This window comes from Vicia villosa, unplaced genomic scaffold (genome assembly GCF_029867415.1).
Source record: "Vicia villosa cultivar HV-30 ecotype Madison, WI unplaced genomic scaffold, Vvil1.0 ctg.000262F_1_1_1, whole genome shotgun sequence".
Taxonomy (NCBI): domain Eukaryota; kingdom Viridiplantae; phylum Streptophyta; class Magnoliopsida; order Fabales; family Fabaceae; genus Vicia; species Vicia villosa.
Window position 1 is genome coordinate 115,242 of NW_026705111.1, and position 18,469 is coordinate 133,710.

At 32.1% G+C, this 18,469-nt stretch overlaps 2 protein-coding genes and 1 non-coding gene across 3 annotated transcripts; 1 reads left to right on the plus strand and 2 right to left on the minus strand.

The window, feature by feature from the left end:
* Positions 1–1,750: 1,750 nt before the first annotated feature.
* On the minus strand, positions 1,751–1,911 carry LOC131626140 (U1 spliceosomal RNA). The gene has a single exon (XR_009291053.1). It is a non-coding gene; the product is annotated as a U1 spliceosomal RNA (small nuclear RNA).
* A 1,822-nt stretch (positions 1,912–3,733) lies between these two features.
* On the plus strand, positions 3,734–5,569 carry LOC131626117 (uncharacterized). The gene has a single exon (XM_058896936.1). It carries the CDS (start codon positions 3,761–3,763, stop codon positions 4,292–4,294), a length of 534 nt encoding a protein of 177 aa, XP_058752919.1. The 5' UTR covers positions 3,734–3,760; the 3' UTR covers positions 4,295–5,569.
* Positions 5,570–6,084: 515 nt separating this feature from the next.
* On the minus strand, positions 6,085–9,230 carry LOC131626116 (uncharacterized). The gene is made up of 5 exons (XM_058896935.1): positions 8,838–9,230; positions 8,603–8,751; positions 8,328–8,489; positions 7,100–7,215; positions 6,085–6,465 (listed from the first exon to the last, which is right to left on the minus strand). Exons 1-5 carry the CDS (start codon positions 9,019–9,021, stop codon positions 6,447–6,449), a joined length of 630 nt encoding a protein of 209 aa, XP_058752918.1. The 5' UTR covers positions 9,022–9,230; the 3' UTR covers positions 6,085–6,446.
* Between the last annotated feature and the right edge of the window lie 9,239 nt (positions 9,231–18,469).

Genomic DNA, 18,469 nt, shown 5'->3' on the forward strand with positions numbered 1-18,469 from the left:
TCTCAAGAAAAAAATATTAGATTCCCTAATGAACTTTGTGTCTACCAATCACACTCAATCGTTGGAGTTGAGCACCGCAACGATGAGATTTCTTAATTCAAGGTTGAAGATCTAAATAATCTCACACAACACTTAAATAGGACAAACTCAATAAACACACTATGAAATTTTTCTATAGGCTTGACTTAAGATAGAAATTGTAAAAGAAAAAACATTCAAAGTTTTTCAATGTTTGTGAAAATATAGTTTTTGATTATTTTTATTATTGTTGAACACCAACAACTTCAACAATGTGTATATAAATAGAATGTCTAAAAAGATTTATATAGATGATAAAGGCAAGACACAAAATAGGTGAGAAAATGAGCAATTGATTTGAGTTAGATCATGCAGTTATGATTTGAACCAGATGAAAGAATAACTTGAATCAATGTGCTAAATTTTAGAAACGTGTTTGATTTGAATCAAGCAATTACATTGAACCTTAGTTGATTTTCAAAACAATTAATTAGCCATGATTCGCATCAAGGAGATCTTTGATTCGAATCAGGAACATCCTTAATTCAAATCATCTAAATAGCACATAAATTCCAAAATTCTCTTTTAAATTTTATTCGAATCAGCCAAAGTTTTGATTCAAATCAAGATTCAATCAAACCTTATTTTAAGACTTCTAACTTGTGATTCAAGGCACGTATACTTTGGTTTTGACCAAATTGCTCAAACTAAAAAACGGTGCAATAGATTCAACCTAAATGAGTGTAGGGGATAGCTCAAGGTACAATACCACAATTAATGATCAAATTACAAACAAATCGAAAAAAATAAATTAAAAATAGATGATATTTCAGAAGTATCTCAAATACGACAGATCGTCAAAATACATGAATGAAATTCACTGTTACCAATTGAGCAATTTCAACATGTAGCAAAAAAGTCTATATGGATGAATTCAAGGAGTTTAAGATGGTTGATCAAGGAGTTTCAAAGAACTAGTGGAGGCCTGCAAATGCACCAGATGAGATATGCTAGTTAAAATCTCAAAAGATTAGAGATGGTGAATTTCAAAGATTACAGAAGAATGTTAAGTTGACGCGACGGAATATAGAAGACTTATTGAATAATTAAGATGCATCTCAAATATAAGGTTACACTGACGCGACGGAATATAGAAGACTTGTTGAATAATTAAGATGCATCTCAAATATAAGGTTACACTGACTCAAAGTAGTGTAGTGACATAGATGACATGAAAAATCTATTGCAAAATACTCAAAGTAGTGTAGTGACATAGATGACATGAAAAATCTATTGCAAAATACATATTTTCAACGACGTAGATAACATGAAATTCATTGCAAATCACATTTATTTTTAATTAGAGAAGCATCAATTTCTTTTGTTAGAACTAATAAAACTATCTTTATCTTTACTATGAAGCAGAATACATAGCATGCATCAGTTTTCTCATAGAGGCTTTATTAGATTAGTTGTGCTTGAGTGGCACCGATATCCTTTTATTTATTTTCACCACAGGCTAATACCCTCAATGTGGGACTCATTCTTGAATACAGTTAAACTTGAATTTGTTTAGCAAACTGTTTCATTATATTAAATAACAAAAACCAAACAACATTAAAATCGAGATCAAGTATATGTAATGCATCTACCAAGTAGATTTGTTATACGCTGTAGATCTACGAAGTATAAATAAGCTTAATTAAGTGTTAAAAATTTGAACTTGAATTGGGTGGGGGCCGCGCGAACGCAGGCCCCCTCAGCAACAAATTATGATGTAGGCTCCACCACTTGGGTAGACCTTAGAAAAGCACCCCTCCTAAGTGCAATGGAGGTCACAATTCTAGGCCATGGGCCTTCATGATCACCCATTGACCCCATCCAGGTAAGTATGTTGCAACGTTGCATGTCACTTTTTACTTATAGCCTGCTATCACATTGCACTTCTGAAAGTCTACCGATGTGGGACTAAGTAAATTGCTACTTCAATTTTTTAACAAGCCACTACTAGTCACACTTGAGATCCTTGTTACCAAGAGCTGCGTGAAACGTGTCTGCCCAAACTTTTTCTTCTTAAACCACATTTTTTATGATGATAGATTAATCATCTCTAGTTGGAATCCATTGTTATAGCCACCTTTTTTTAACAGAAAAAATACTTCATCATCCATATCAAATCTTGCCATATACTAACATGTTCCCATTTCAATGGGTCATACTACTTCACTGTTTTCTTCTCTTACTTACACATTCTCAACACTTTCCTTACATTTTCCATCAAATAGTTACTTACGTAAATGAACTGAATTACCATTAATTAGTAGGTTTGCAGATTCAATTTTGTCACTTGGTGAGATCCAAAGAATATATAAATGCTAGTATTTGATATCTACCAGCTGATGCCATTTCCCATAGTATATATTTGCTCATTTTTTATGTTAATTAATAATATGCTTCAAGTTTTTCACTATCTGTTTCTTCTATTTATTTGCTACTACAACTCTGAGTCATTGCTATTTGCTGGTGGATTCATATCAAGGGGTGTGTGTGAGCTCTTACTTAACTTCAAAGTTCCATTGTGATTATTAATGCAGTCAAATTAATTAAGTATATATGCAGACAGCAGCATCCTTCTTGCAGTTGTACACCACTTCATCATTTTTCATCTATTGCTGCCATTTGTTTGTTCCTCAAAAACAAACCTTTCATAGTTCAGATGTGTTAGAAATTATTGCAGATTTGTGTATCGTTACAGTCAATGATTTGATTAATATCATTCACTATGATTATCAAATAACGCTAGTTATCATGATGGTTTAAAATTTTGCATCTTGTTCTGGATCTGATAAGTTGCATTTAGATTTCTGGGTTATAGCTCTGTATGTGAGTTGTGCAATCAAATTTTATTTAATGATATTAAGTGCCCTAGCTGTCTCTGATGCTTGGTAGCTGAGCCTTGTGCAGGTTTGAGGTTTCCGTGATCATCAAATACAATAGGCTTGCCAACAACATAGGCTCGGTTTCTTCATCACAACGTGTTACTTGCTTTTGTACTCTTCTCATGGAATTGTGATTTTTCAATCAATCTAATTGTAATTACTTGATTTACTAGGGATGGTTACCATTGTCTGGACATAACAACTACAAACGTTTTATAAGGGGACATAATGGAAATTTAGAAACAGCATCAATTTTTAGATTGCCAGAAAGAAGAATGGGGTGGGTGGCTATGATCTCAACTTAGCATGACCAGTGTAAGAGTCTTTCTACACTACACTGTTGTCTGTTGGGACTTAATGCTTTATGTTAGTTAATAGTCCGAGATATCGGTTATTAAGTAATAGACTTATCTCTTGGCGATTAGTCAAATGAACTTCCTAACACCAAATACAATTGATCTTTTAAAAAAATTAGTTTTATAAACATAGTTTTTTAAGAAGATTAGTTTTACGATTAAAAAACATAGCAACTTGTTAACAGCTTTTCTACATAATCCTTATTTTTATAATATAATTAACTAATTTAAATTGTATTCAAATCTAATATCCTCTCTCTCTTAATACAAACACTTATTTAACAAATATTTTGCCCCTAAATATAAGTCAAATTTCAAATAATGTTATTAGAAATTGGTTGTTTATACCTTTATTATAAAAATACAAAACTTGTTATAAATCAAATACATGATATATATAATATAGGGGTAGTAGGTAACAAGAATAACAACGTGCATTTGACTAACATGCCAAAGATGGATCTGTCTAGGATATCTTTGAGGCCATTCAAGCTAACAGACGTTGACGATTTCTTCTTATGGGCAGGTGACAACCAAGTAACCAAAAACATCCGATGGAAGACATGCTTGTCAAGGGAAGAAGCTCTAGCATTCATCAAAGATGTCTGCATACCTCACCCATGGCGCCGATCTATCTGTCTCGACGATCATTCCATCGGTTTCGTTTCTGTATATCGTTGGTCGGGTGATGATAGGTGCAAGGCTGACATAGGTTATGCTGTTGCTGCTAACTACTGGGGACATGGGATAGCCACAAGAGCAATCAAGATTGCTTTGTCACATGTGTTTAATGATTTTCCTGATTTGTTAAGGTTGCAGGCTTTTGTTGATGTGGATAATAAGGCTTCTCAGAGAGTTTTGGAAAAGGCTGGGTTTGTTAGAGAGGGTGTTCTTAGAAAATATACTTTTATCAAAGGTAGTGTTAAGGATTTAGTAGTGTTTAGTTTCTTGTCAACAGATGAATTTCCTCGCGTTGACTAGTTGGCCTATGGTGAATGTGTTGTAGTTTGGTTCAAAATAATGTAAGGTATGTTTATGCTCTTGTGTATCATAATGCTACCTATTATTATTGGTAGATATTGAATGAATATTGATATGCTTAATATGGCTTATTGTATTAAAAGGGAAACTGTTTAAACTACTATTACAATATATTGAAATCAAGTGTATGTATCCAATATAATTAGATCTTTAACTTGATAGTATCTTTTTATTTGGGATGTCACTAGCTGAAAGTTGGACTTGACTGTTATTTCTTAGGCCCCATATCAAGAGTCGTCTATAGGTTGGACAAACATGTCTCTTACTCTGATTGGTTAATAGATAAATATGTGCGACAGAGTTAATTCAGAATTTTACTTCATCTCATTTTTTTTTAAAGATTTGGAAGGATCCAATTTTTTCAAATATTTGTTTCGAAGATTTCTTCTTGATCGGCCTCCAACAAGAATTCAACTTTGCAGAAGAGGAATAATTAGTGGTTCTCATGACACAATGAGTCCTCTTTGCTTTGATGATGAAGAATAAGTTGGCCACCTTTTCCTTTATTGTAGAGTTTCGTTTCAAATTTGGCAGGGTTTGTTTTTTTGGTTGGGAATTCTGGTGTTCACGTTATTGCAGACAAATTTTGAGAGCTTTGTTTTTTTATTATCTCTTGCTAGGAAATATCAAGAAATAGTATCAGAGAATTTTGTGGTTTGCAATGATTTGGAGTATTTGGCTGACTAGGAATGCAATTCTATTCGAAGGTGATCAATTGGACATTAATACTGTGATTTCTCGGGTTAAATCTTTATCGTGGAATCGATTTGGAATTAATTGTAGCAGTAACATTAAGACCTCGGCTGAGGACTGGAATGTTAATTATGGGAGATTTTGGACGACTACTATCTTAAGAAAAGGTAGCTTACAAGTTCCAACTGACGAACTCATGTTTGAAATAAAAATTATGGGAGATTTTGGACGACTACTATCTTAAGAAAAGGTAGCTTACAAGTTTCAACTAGCAAACCCATCTTTGTTTGAAATGAAAATTTATGTGCGTGTAGATTTTAGAGATTCTCAATTTAACAAAAGCGCTTCTATACATTATAATGAGCACTTGATAAGGTTCAAAGAGACGTGTACTTTTTGGAACCCAATAGGTATAATAAAAATTTAAGGATTTGTTTATCAAGCCAACGCTCATGGACATAAGCATCAAAAATTCAGATTTGCACATCATACGCAATCTCAACAACATACCAAAGCACGAATTTCATATCAATTCCAACAACAAAATAGTTTTCACATAAACCTCAATCAAATACACAAGTCTCAACAATGGAGAAAACCCTAGAGAAGGGTGAGGATCCCTCTCTATCCTTCATGCATTTGACACTAATATTAGAGTAATTCTCTTTCCACCCCTTACCTGAAAATTTCCAGCAATCTCCAAGCTCTAGCTATAACTTCATCCTTCCCACAAACCTTTGTTTTTCTTCTTCTCACACATGCCTCTTTCTCCCAATTCTCAAATCCACGTACAAACTATTTTAGCATAAGATGCTGCTCAGGCGTGCTAGATGACATGCAGAGAACAGAGACGCACATTGCCGTAACAAATAATTTAAGCATTTACAGTAACAAAAATGTAGGAAGATAATTATCTATAAGTGAGATCAATTTTCCTCAATTTCTATTCGAAAATCGTAAACAAATGAGTTGAAACTGAAATATGTTAATTTTCAGAACAATACTACACTGGATCAGTGAAATAAGAAAATGAGAGGACAGAGCATAAAATTAACTTCTGCCACTATAAATTTTGTTCTTATTCTCTTGCCTTTTATTAAGGCTGAACTAACAGAAAGAATAGAACTGACTAATTACTCTTCAGCTGAACAAAAAATATTCTGTTTAGTTCTGCCTAAGTACACCCCGAAAATTGTAGACTAACAAACTCAAACAACTATTTGGCAAAATCTCTCATCCTAACATTTGATTATTGTGAGCGATTCCGTAGTCTAGTGCAATTGATGGCTTGATCTGAACTAAATAAAACAGAGCACGGGTGTAGATTCACTCAGGCATATGTGTGCACATCTAACAAACAAGGCTTCCTTGCAGTTTAATCTTTAGCCTCTCAATTCTTTCAATCCTTTCCACAGCACCTGCATAAATAAATGTTAAGAAGCCTATGCTGATAAATTTCGAAAATATTATCATAAATAACACCCTGCTAGTATTTTGAAATTCAAAGCAATTGGAGAAATGAAAAATGTTTTTCACTTTTTCAATAGGAAGGAATTAAAAAGAAAAACTGAAAAATGACAGTTATGTTTATTAAACATGCAATAATTTTCACACAGTGATACATACATATTAACACCAAATCCTATTTTGAAAAATCTACAAATACAAGTAAGGAATTACTCGTATTTATTTTAATCAATGTTCTTTTTTCAATAAGAGAATAAGAAATTTATTTTAATCATAACTGTAAGAGACATGAGAATAAAAAAGTTACTATGAGGTAAACTAATCTAATATCTATCAAGAAAAATAGAAAAGCAGTAATTATAGGTCAGAAAGCACTAGTTTATTCTATAAACCTATTTGCTTAGCCATGTAAAGATGTAACATTAAGTCCAACTCTATCAAGAAAAGATTCAGAGACTATTTATTTAGCTTTTCTAATTGAAAAATAAGTTCAACTAGTCAACTACTATAAAAAATAAAAAAGAGTAAGGAATTAGCTTGTTCTCAAAAGATTTTCTATATTTTGAACAGAAGGTGAAAAAGCACCTTTTATATCTCTTCTTTGAACCACATGGACAGGGAGCATTCCTGCTAACTTGTCCACTTTTCGCCAAATTAGACCTTGCAAGATCCACTGGATTCGTACCGACCAGCTTTTGGAGCTAGAGAACAAGAAAAATAAATATGAATGGTTAGCAAAGTAATCCTCTTATCTCATATTGTATTATGCATATGCTCATAAACTCATAAATATCTTAGTTATCAAAGAAATTGATTATTGACTTGGTTTGCATGCATTAGAGTATTTACACATAAACATCCAAATCATGCAAACAATGAAACCAACTCTCAATGAAATATCAATACCAACAGAAAAGACAAGAAAATACACAACAGACACATAAACATCCATTTTTTAATCTATGGTGCAATGCCACACAATACATTTCCGGTAAGATGAATCAACATCAAGAATACAGTTTGTGATGGATCTCAACAGAAGAACACAATGCACGGGTTTGGAAACTGCAATCATCACGCTGTGACAACACGATACATCAAGTTACGCAGTGAGGTCATGACTTGACCCCTGTCACTGGAATTCCAAACATGCTATATAATATATAGAATGCGTCGAGACTAATATAAGCAATTAATATTGAGCAGTGTGGTCAAGGCCGTCTTTGAGGGCGTCCAAACTGCACAGGGCCCAAAATTTATCACAGTCAAACTAAAGCTAGGGCCTCATAAAAATTTTGTTATTGTTAAATTTTGGTTAAATAGAGTCTCGAATTGTTTTGTCATGGTTGAATCGTGGTTAACCTACACAGGGCCTCCAAAAACTTAAGACGACTAGTATGGTGTACATCAAAATTCACTAGCTCCACAGTCTAAAATAATTCTAAAACCAGTTTATGAAGCAACCATTTCCGTCATTAATTGTCACAGAAAAAAATCACAGGGTTAACCCAAGGCTTAGCACCTAGTTAGTCATCAACAACAACAACCAAGTCTTATCCCACTAAGTGGAGTCGGATACATGGATCAACTTCTACCATAATGTTCTATTGAGGACCATCCTTATATCTAAATCATTAATCTCAACATCTTTTTTAATAACTTCTCTTATACAAACCCAAATTGGCCTCTTTATTTCAAATGTCAAGATAAAAATTCCTAAGCAAGACCAATTTTCAAGCATAACAACCAACATAAAAGCAAGATTCATATCTTCAATAAGACAGTTAAAGTGTTAATTAAGTATGAAGATTACTTCAGCAATATTTTTCGGCATTGGTTTTCCTTCTTTATTCAACTCCTGAATCTTCTTCTGTGCTTCTTTAGCCCAAGTAAACTTTGCAAGTGCATTCTCGACATCAGCAATCGTACAATTACAATGTTTCGCCGCTTCTTGTTTATGACTAGTCTTCAAATTCTAAACATAACAAACAACAAAATCATCATAAACCCTAAAAAAAAACAAATGCAGAAAATCCTAATAACAAATTAGTACATTATTATTACAGTTTAATCTAAACAAAAAGATACCTCTCCGGTATAATCGAATGCCGCGAGATATCTAATAATTGCTTCGTATTTCTCAAACGCAGTAGCGAAAGTAACTTCGCTGCTTCTTCCAACCATATACTCTTTAAACGCGCCAATTTTTCTCGCTTTCTTCATTTCATCTGCGAAATCTGTGAGCGAAATTGGATGAAAATGAAAACCTAAAATAATGAAGAAGAATAAGAAGAAGAGATTGAAGTGAGGGAGATGAAGTTACTGAGTAGTGTGAATGGTCCGGAGGGAATTTGAGATGCGTCTGGTAATGGTTGTTCGGGTTTTTGGGGTGTGAAGACGTTTTTGACCTTGTTGAGCCATGAATTCTGAAGGTGGAGTGTGGTGGAAATTGAACGGTGGTGATGATGACGATTTATGATTCTGGTTGCGATGCGAAATAAAGCCATTGAATGGATTTCTGTAATGTCTGAATTTTAGATGGAAACCAAAACTTTCAAGGGTTTTAAGATGGGGTTTTAGCATAAAAAAATGCTAACTCCGTTTTATATAGGTCTCGTTAAAAAATATTAGGACTTCAAGTTCAAGCTCAGGCAGCTATTAATGAAAAATTGGTCACGGCTCTTGACTGAAAGAACCTACTTTGCGACTTTAAATCAAGGAGCAGAAACAACCGAGCTTAGAGATTATAATTAGGGCTGTATTTGGTCCATAAGTCCGAGAATCGTACCGGAAACCGGACCGGTGAAACCGGTCTATTGGACCGACCAAATGTTATCCGGTTCGGGAGTGGGTAATTTTTTTATCCGATACCAAAAATGGATACTATATTGGATATTTATTAGATACTTTTGTCGGATATCCGAAGTAACGGTCCGGTTTCGGTTCAAAAAATTAGTCCATTACTGTTTCGGTCCGATCCAAATTTATCCGATACTATTTCGGTCCGGCTCTCAGGATAACAAATACCCAGACCGGACTGGACCAAAAACAAACAGCCCTAATTATAATACAGCCCCAGTGACTAGTACTATGTAACAAGACAATTCGGGCTTCTTTAACATATTAAAGTTCAACTTGTCAAAAAAACATATTAAAGTTTATTATGACACTTGGCGCATGTTATGTTTGGTTTATCATTTGGAAAATATAAAAGCAATTTTAGAGGTGTAAAATTGATTCTTGATGATTTTAAGATGTTTGATTCTAGAGAAAAGTAGAATTGATTCTGTCTCTATAATTGATTTTACTTGAAGCTATAATTTGTAGTTTCTGCCTCCAGAATTGATTCTGGATGATTTTTACACTATAATTTACTGTTCAACTTATTTTTACATAAATATATTCAAACATAATCAATTATGCTAAACTCAATTATGATAAAACCAATTCTACCAAACTCAATTATGCTAAAATCAATATTGTCCACCGTCAATCCAAACAACCGAGCTTTACATCCCTAGTATGTGACAAGACAATTAGGCTTTTTTAACATATTAAGGTTGTTATGACACTTATTCGGGTGGAGTTTTAGGTCCATTTTTTATTTAAAAAAAATATGAAGATTTCTTAACCCACTCCACCCCATAGGTATGAGGCGCACCACCGAATTGATGAAACTGTCTTCGTGCTTCCGTAGATTCACCTCTTTTTTTTATTTAACGTTGTTTTGTTCCGTAGATGTACTTACAGAAGACTTATGTAGATGCATCTACAGAATCAGCCCAGACCCAAAAAACCAGAACAACGACAATTTTAACCATAAAAGACCCATGCATTGATTCATTGATTAATCGGCATTACAACAAAATTTCAAACAGAAAATTAAGAAAACCAAGAGATCTAAGATATAACAACAATTAAAACAATGTCATCTGATTCATGCATCATTAGACCGAAATCGACGTCGCCTTCAACTTCGTCTCACCAACGTTGCTTTTCTCCGGTTTCAAAAATGGTCCTTGTTTTAAGCCTCTGGATCTTTCGGATGACTTCGTCGGGTTTGTACTCCCCCTCTAATTGAGACATCAGAGTCCTCTTGAGTTGGTCAAAGGTATGGATGTTCCAAAATATAAACGGTATAGGGGATTTGACCGGAGAGAAAATAACATGCACATTCCTTCTGAGATATTCCGGTTCCAGATCGGGACGCCTGGATGATGTTCGCTGCCATAAACAGGGCTTTATGCGAGACATTTTTGTGTTGGTGTCCAGCGTTTGTGTTTGTGTTTGTGTGTAATGCAAACCTAGAAACCCCAAATTTATTGAAGCCTTTGGAGACTATGGACCACACAATCTCTGTCACAGAACATTCCGTAATATATCCACGAAAGGGTCATAGATTTCTCCCTTCCATAGATGCATCTACGGTAAACACCCGTAATTTTATATGTAACAACCTTCCGTAGATGCATCTACGGAAGTTTCTCTGCTATTTTTTTGGCAGAATTCAAAGTAGTAACAGCAGTGGTATGTAATAGTATAAAACACATAAACACATAAACTACAAAAAAGGATTATATTGCAATGGTGTAGTGTTTTTAGGGTGTGGGATATGAAGAGTTTGAAGAAATGAAACAATGAGGGGAATGATCATGCTCGTTCAAACTATATCAGACACTTCCGTAGATGCATCTAAAGAACAATGTGGCGCTAAGTTATACCGTAGATGCACATACGGTAACGTCCATGACCTGATTTTATGTGTATTTTTTCCCCATTTACACTAGTTTATTACGCTTCCGTAGATGTATCTACAGAAGGAATCAAATTTTTTCAAAATACGGGGTGCATCCGGATGTGCATCTACGGAAGCTGGGGACAAAAAAGAAATTTCGTGTGGATTTTAAGAGATCCATGGGGTTAGTTGAGAATCTTTCAAAAAATATTCAAATCAACAATATCATCGTCGATTTGGTTGATCGGCTTACAATTTTTTTTAAAAATCTTATATTTATTTATGTATTTTCCATTTTATGTGGTTTTCTTGTGTGCGTTATGCTATTAATCTTTTAAATAAATAATTTCATATTATTTATTTGTTGTTCTATTTTTTTTAAAAAAACTTACAAATTATTCTTAATTCATATGAAAGTGACATGATTTCTATTAAACCATAAAATAAATTCATTATTAAATATAAAAAATGGCACAAAGCATAGAGAGTTGGGAAGAGATTTGAAAGTTTAACAAATAAAACACAACAATAACAACAAAAAGTTGCAATACAGATAAATTAACATGTTTCACACCTCAAACACATCAAAATTATTTTGTAAAAAGACTAGAAGGAATTTCATTAAAGAAGAAGAAGAAGAAGAAAAACAGTAAAAAAATAATGAAAAGTAAGGAAGAAAACTTGAATACAAAGAGCAACAATGGTGGTGGGCGGTGAGAGTAGTAGTTCGGTGAGAGTAAGTTTTTGTGACTTATGATTTATATATGTCTAGAGTTTGGTTCTAGCTGTGTGTTTTGCTAAAAGGAATGAAGTGTAAATAAAGATGGATAATGGTTGGGCCGATATAAAGTTTGGGCTAAATGATGGGAGGATTAAAATATTTAGAGCGTAATTATGGTCATTGGTTCGGTTCATCGGTTTGTCGGTTCTTAAAAATTAAAACTAAGAACTGAACCAACCCAAACCACCTTGATTTTCAGTGGTTTGATTCAGTTTTAGAACCGAACCAAAAACAAATAGTTTTTTGTTTGGTTTGAATTGTCAGTTTAATTGGTTTTTTTAATCTACTTACACCCCTAAATGGAGCGGAGTGGAATATGATGGAATCCAATTCATCTTATTTTATTCAATTCTTCATTTTTTTTGTTTCATTTGACTTAGGATGTTGGGATTTATGTATTACAATGCAATGAGTGTAGTGCATGGTAAGGTAGTTATGGTTCATACTAAGAATGCAATGAGTGTAATGTATGGTAAGGTAGTCAAGGTTCATAGTTAGGTAGTTAGATTGCTCATGAAGTTAGGTAGAGAGCAACTAACTTCATCCCTTGTATAAATACACTAAGTCATGATTGGTCTTACAAATGAGAAATATAGCAAAGATATCAAGTTGAGCTTGATCTTTACCATTCATATTCATCTCCTCTTTCGTGCATAATCATGTTCATCAATGGAGAATCAATTCTCTTATATAACATGGTATTAATCGCCTAAGGGACCAGCTATTCCGCTGCACAACACACAGAGCTTCACGTTTCCACTTGCATCACAAGATTCAGAGAATTGGTGATCGTCTTCCTCGTGCATCTGCCATCTTTGTGTGACCTGTGGAGAATTCAATTTCGAAGAAACGGCATAGCATCAGAGCAAAGGTGTGTTCTCCGTCTCGCACGAATCTTCTACTTCAAACAAGCTTCAGTTATTCAAAGATTTCGTGCAAGAAATTCATCTTTTCAGAGAAACAATGGTGAAATGAATGTTGAAATTCCATCACAAAGTTTCCCAATGAAAACTCAAGATTCGCAAGTTATTGTAAAATCCATGGCCTTCTCAAGTTCCTCCAACATGTTCGCGCCCAAACTTTATATCAAACTTCAAGAAATCAATTTCTTGTTGGGGAACCAACAAGTAGAAGGAGTAATTCTTTCACACAAGTTGCATAAGATGGTTGTTAATCCTCGAATTCCACCAATGTTCAAGTCCGAAAGTGGTCGTCTTGAGAATGTCATTTCTGAAGCTTATGAGGAATGGATAGTTCAAGATCAAGCACTTTTCACATGGATATTATCTACGATCTCCAATTCAGTTCTTCCTAGGTTGCTCTCATGCAAGCATGCCTATGAGGTATGGGACGAGATGCACAAATGAAAGCAACAGTGCATCAATTACGGGCTGAACTGAAAATGAGTAAGAAAGGTACTCGTTCAATCTCTGAGTTTGTGTTTTGCATCAAATTGATTGTTGATTCCCTCATGGCCATTGGTGATCCAATATCGGATCGTGATCAAATTGATGCAATTCTTCAAGAGCTTCCTGAAGAATATAATTCCTTTATCATTATGGCAACCAATGGATATTTATGAAGTTGAGGGCTTACTATATGTGCAAAAAACTCAACTTGATAAGTATCGTTAAGAACTTGCAGCACCAAGTGCCACAACCAATGTAGCTCAAGCATCTTGTCAGAATCATCATGCCACCATTAACTCAGGTGGGTCACGTTATCACACAAGAGCTCGAGGCAAGCCTGTCGAGGTAGAGGCAGGAGCAGATCCAATAATTCAACTGGGAATAGCCCCACATCCCAACTCTGTAACAAGTATGGACACTCATTCATGAAATGTTGGCACAAATTTGATGATTATTCCGAACCCTCAACAGTAAAAGCTCAAAATTCAGCTGAAACTTCTCATCAGGCAACTAATGCTCAAGCAGATACCAAGAATTCGACTCGTGCTTCCACTCAAGCCAATGCATATCTGGCACATCAGGATCAGCTACAAATTCCTCAAGAATTGGAATCCCAAGCATAGTTTGCAGACTCAGGTGCTTCCCATCATATTATCTCTGATTTATCAAACTTGCAATATATTAAATCATGTGTTGGACCAAACAAAACAGTTGTTGGAAATAGAAATAGCTTTGAATTTAAGGTTATAGGAAATTCCAAATTTTAGTCTTCCTATAAGTCTAAGTCACATTTGCATCTTGTTGATTTACTCCATGTTCCACATATAACAAGAAATATTATTTCAGTTTCCAAATTTGCCAAAGATAATAAAGCTTATTTTGAATTTCACTCTAACACATGCTTTGTGAAATCTCATGAATCTAACCATGTGCGACTAAAGGGATAATTAAATGAAAGTGGTATGTATTGTTTCAGTAAGCTCAATGTGGCACCCTCAATGGCTAGCTTGCAATTCAAGTCATAAAATCTAAATTCAGTAGTTAATAATGTTGTGTTTGTAGCTCAACCAACAATCATCTAGCAGTCTTAGCTACAAACACTCTATATTTATTTATGTATTCTTCACTATAGTGTTTTTCTTGTGATTATCTTGTGATTGACAAAGTTGTGTTTTTCTTGTGTTTTTCTCAGTTCCTTACTCAAGCTTATACCAAACTTTGTCAATCATTCTATATTTATTTATGTATCCTTCACTATCGTGTTTTTCTTGTGTACTTTATGCTATTAATTTTTTAAATAATTTCATATTATTTATTTCATGCTCTATTTAAAAAAAACTTACAAATTGTTCTTAATTCATACGAAAGTGACATGATTTATATTGCACCATAAAATAAGTTCACTATCAAATATAAAAATTGGCACAAAGCATCGGAGAGTTGGGAAGAGATTTAAAAGCTTAACAAATAAAACACAACAATAACAATAAAAGTCGCAATACACATAAATTAACATGTTTCACACCTTAAACACATCAAAACTATTTTGCAACAAGACTATAAGGAATTTCACTGAAGAAGAAGAAAAAGGTAAAAAAATAATGAAAACTAAGGAAGAAAACTTGAATACAAAGAAGGCGACCATAACATATCAGAGCGGTGGCGGCGAGAGCAACAGTGGTGGTGGGCGGTGAGAACATCAGTTCAGTGAGAGTAAGTTTTTGTGACTTATGATTTCTATGTGTCTATAGTTTGGTTTTAGCTGTGTGTTTTGCTAAAAGGAATGAAGTGTAAACAACAATGGAGAATGGTTGGACTGATATAAAATTTGTGCTAAATGACGGGAGGAATAAAAGATTTAGAGTGTAATTATGCTCATTGGTTTGGTTCATCGGTTTAACATTCTTAAAAATTAAAACAAAAAACCGAATCAACCCAAACCACCTTGGTTTTCATTGGTTTGATTCGGTTTTAGAACCGAACCAAAAACAATCAGTTTTTTTTGTTTGGATTATCGCTTTAATTAGTTTTTTCTGATCTACATACACTCCTAGATGGAGTGGAGTGAAATATGATGGAATCCAATTCATCTCATTTTATTCGATTCTTCATTTTTTTGGTTTTATCTGATTTGATTTGAAATGTTAGGGTGTATGTATTAGAATGCAACGAATGTAGTGCATGGTAAGGTAATTAAGGTTCATACTAAGAATGCAATGAATGTACTACATGATAAGATAATTAGGGTTCATAGTTAGGTAGTTAGATTGCTCATGAAGTTAGGTAGAGAACAACTAACTTCATCCTTTGTATAAATACACTAAGTCATGACTAATGTTCCTAATGAGAAATATCACAAAGATATCAAGTTGAGCTTGATCTTCACCAATCACCATTCATATTCATCTCATAGCACGAAATTATAATTTACTCTTTAATAAGATAAATGTTATATCATTAATTTTTAATTTATTTGATTAGTTTATATTATAATATATTACGTTATTTTTATTTTATTGAAGTTTGTTAATTCTTGATTATTTTTCAAAGGTGTAGATTTTAAAGTTCTTATAATTTTATGTTTGATAATTTTGATTATTATATTTTATAGGTACAAATTTTTGAAATGTTACAAAATTTACATTTTTGATCAAATTGAAAAACTAGAGGGTTTAAAGATAAATGTTATAAAAAATTTCTTTTAAGAATTAATAAATATTAGTCTCTCGGTATCACATGGAGTAATTATAAGTTGATGTATTTTGTTTGACTTTTAATATGTAAATTTAATTATGTCCATCTAACTATGTAAATATTTTTTTCTTTTTCAAATGAAAATTTAACATTTATTAATTTTATGTAAGGTTTTCGGGTGCGTTTGATTTGTAAAATATGAAGTACTAGACAGAACAGTACTAGACAGTACAAGACAATTTTTGACAACTTTTTGTATTGTACTATGTTTGATGGTTACTGAACTGGACAACTATTTTTTCGATTTTGTTGATATGTCTATGCACCAGACAAAATAATATAATTTCTAATATAATATTATTTATTGATATATAAAATACAATATTTATGAATAAAAATATTAAATAATAAGGAGGAAAAAAGATGAAGAAATAGTTTTTTTACTCTACTTTGTTTAATATGTTTATGCAGCAAACAAAAGAATATAACTTCTTATATAATAATTTTTATTAATATTTTTGAATCAAAATATTAAATAATGAGAAGAGAAGAAAAATAATAAATTGAGATTTTTTTCTCTACTTTACTTTATTTGATATGTCAATAACCGAATAAAAATAGTATAATTTTTATTATAACATTTTTTATATATAAAATAATAATATTATATTTATGAATTAAAATATTAAATAATAAGAAAGAGAGTAAAAAAATGTTTTGATTTTTTTTTTTATAATTAGTGCTTGGGACAAAAAGTTGTCCCATGGTTTAGTGGGGGACAAGAAATTATAGTTTTGTCCAGTACCTGACCATATTTTTAGTCCAGTACCATAATTAGTTTTTGCATCAAACAGAGTACAAAAAAGTTGTCCTGTCCAATACCACATTTTTTAACAAATCAAACGCACCCGAATAGATAGTCAAATAAAACAATTAATTTATATTTATATTGTTATTGTTATTTCATTTTAATCTTTCTTTCTCTCTTCCTCTTTGCCACTATTATCAACACCACAATCTTATTTTATTTTACTTCTTTTTCTACAACAACCACTCCTTATTAAGGTAAATGAAAACACTTTTGGCCCTTAAAGTAAAATTCATTTAGTTTTTTTTTCTTATTATTTATCTCCAAATAATTATATTATTTATTAATAAACAAAATATAATTAATTATCATGGAGCTAATTTATTTTTATATTGTATTATTTAATTCATACATTTTTTTATATTATTTTATTTTTAATTTTTTATGACATGTTTCTATTCCTTACTTAAGTTTTCTTCTCATTTATTTATTTTTTCATGATTTGTCTGCTTTTTATTTATCTTTAATTTTGAATTCTATTTTTTATGTATACAAAATAAATTGATTTGAAAAATATATATTACTATTAGTATATACATTTTCGTATAAATTTGGACACTTTGCAAATTTTATTATATTTTAATTGTAATTTGTTAAATTATATTAACAAAATATATATATATATATATATATATAATCAAAAAAATTAAATTATTAAATTATTAATATTATTTTACGATAAAAGCACAGTCAATATGAATTATTTAAATATTTTGAAAGTATGTGTTTATTAATACTAAATCAATAAAATTTATCCGTACATCGTACGGATAGACGACTAATATTTATCAATGAATATTAGCTCTTAAAAAATTATAAAAATGATTATCTTATAAATATTGATCATATACTTTAAATAAATACACATGCATAACATGGAAATTTTTATTAATTCTTTGAAAACTATATCACAAACAACATGTATACATGTAGTTATAAACAATAATCAAAATAAATTAAAATTTTCCTTAGGATTCTTTAATATATAGATGCAACTTTTTTTGGATTGTTTAAGATAATTGATGAACTTTTTTTAGGATTTTTTTTAGGATGCATACAAATCATCATTGGAACTTTTGTGATCAATGAGACAAAATATATTATTAATAATAATATTAAATTTTAAGTTTCTCTAAAACTATAAATAATTTCATCAATAAAAATTAAAATATTATGATTTGCACAATTCTTACTATGATATTTAAATATAAGTCTTTTAGGAGCTCAATCAAATTTTTTGATAGGAGAAACTCGACCACAAATCATTTTAGGGTTAATAGTAATTCACCCCCTGAAATGTTAGTGAAATTTGCTTTTCCCCTCCCTACCTTTTGGCAACGGTTTTTTCAAAAAAACCGTTGCCAAAACCTGCCTTTGACAACGATGGGGTAAACCGAAACACGCTCATATTACAGGAGATAAACTACTATTAACCCATTATTTTATGAAGTTTGTCAAGAACTCAATC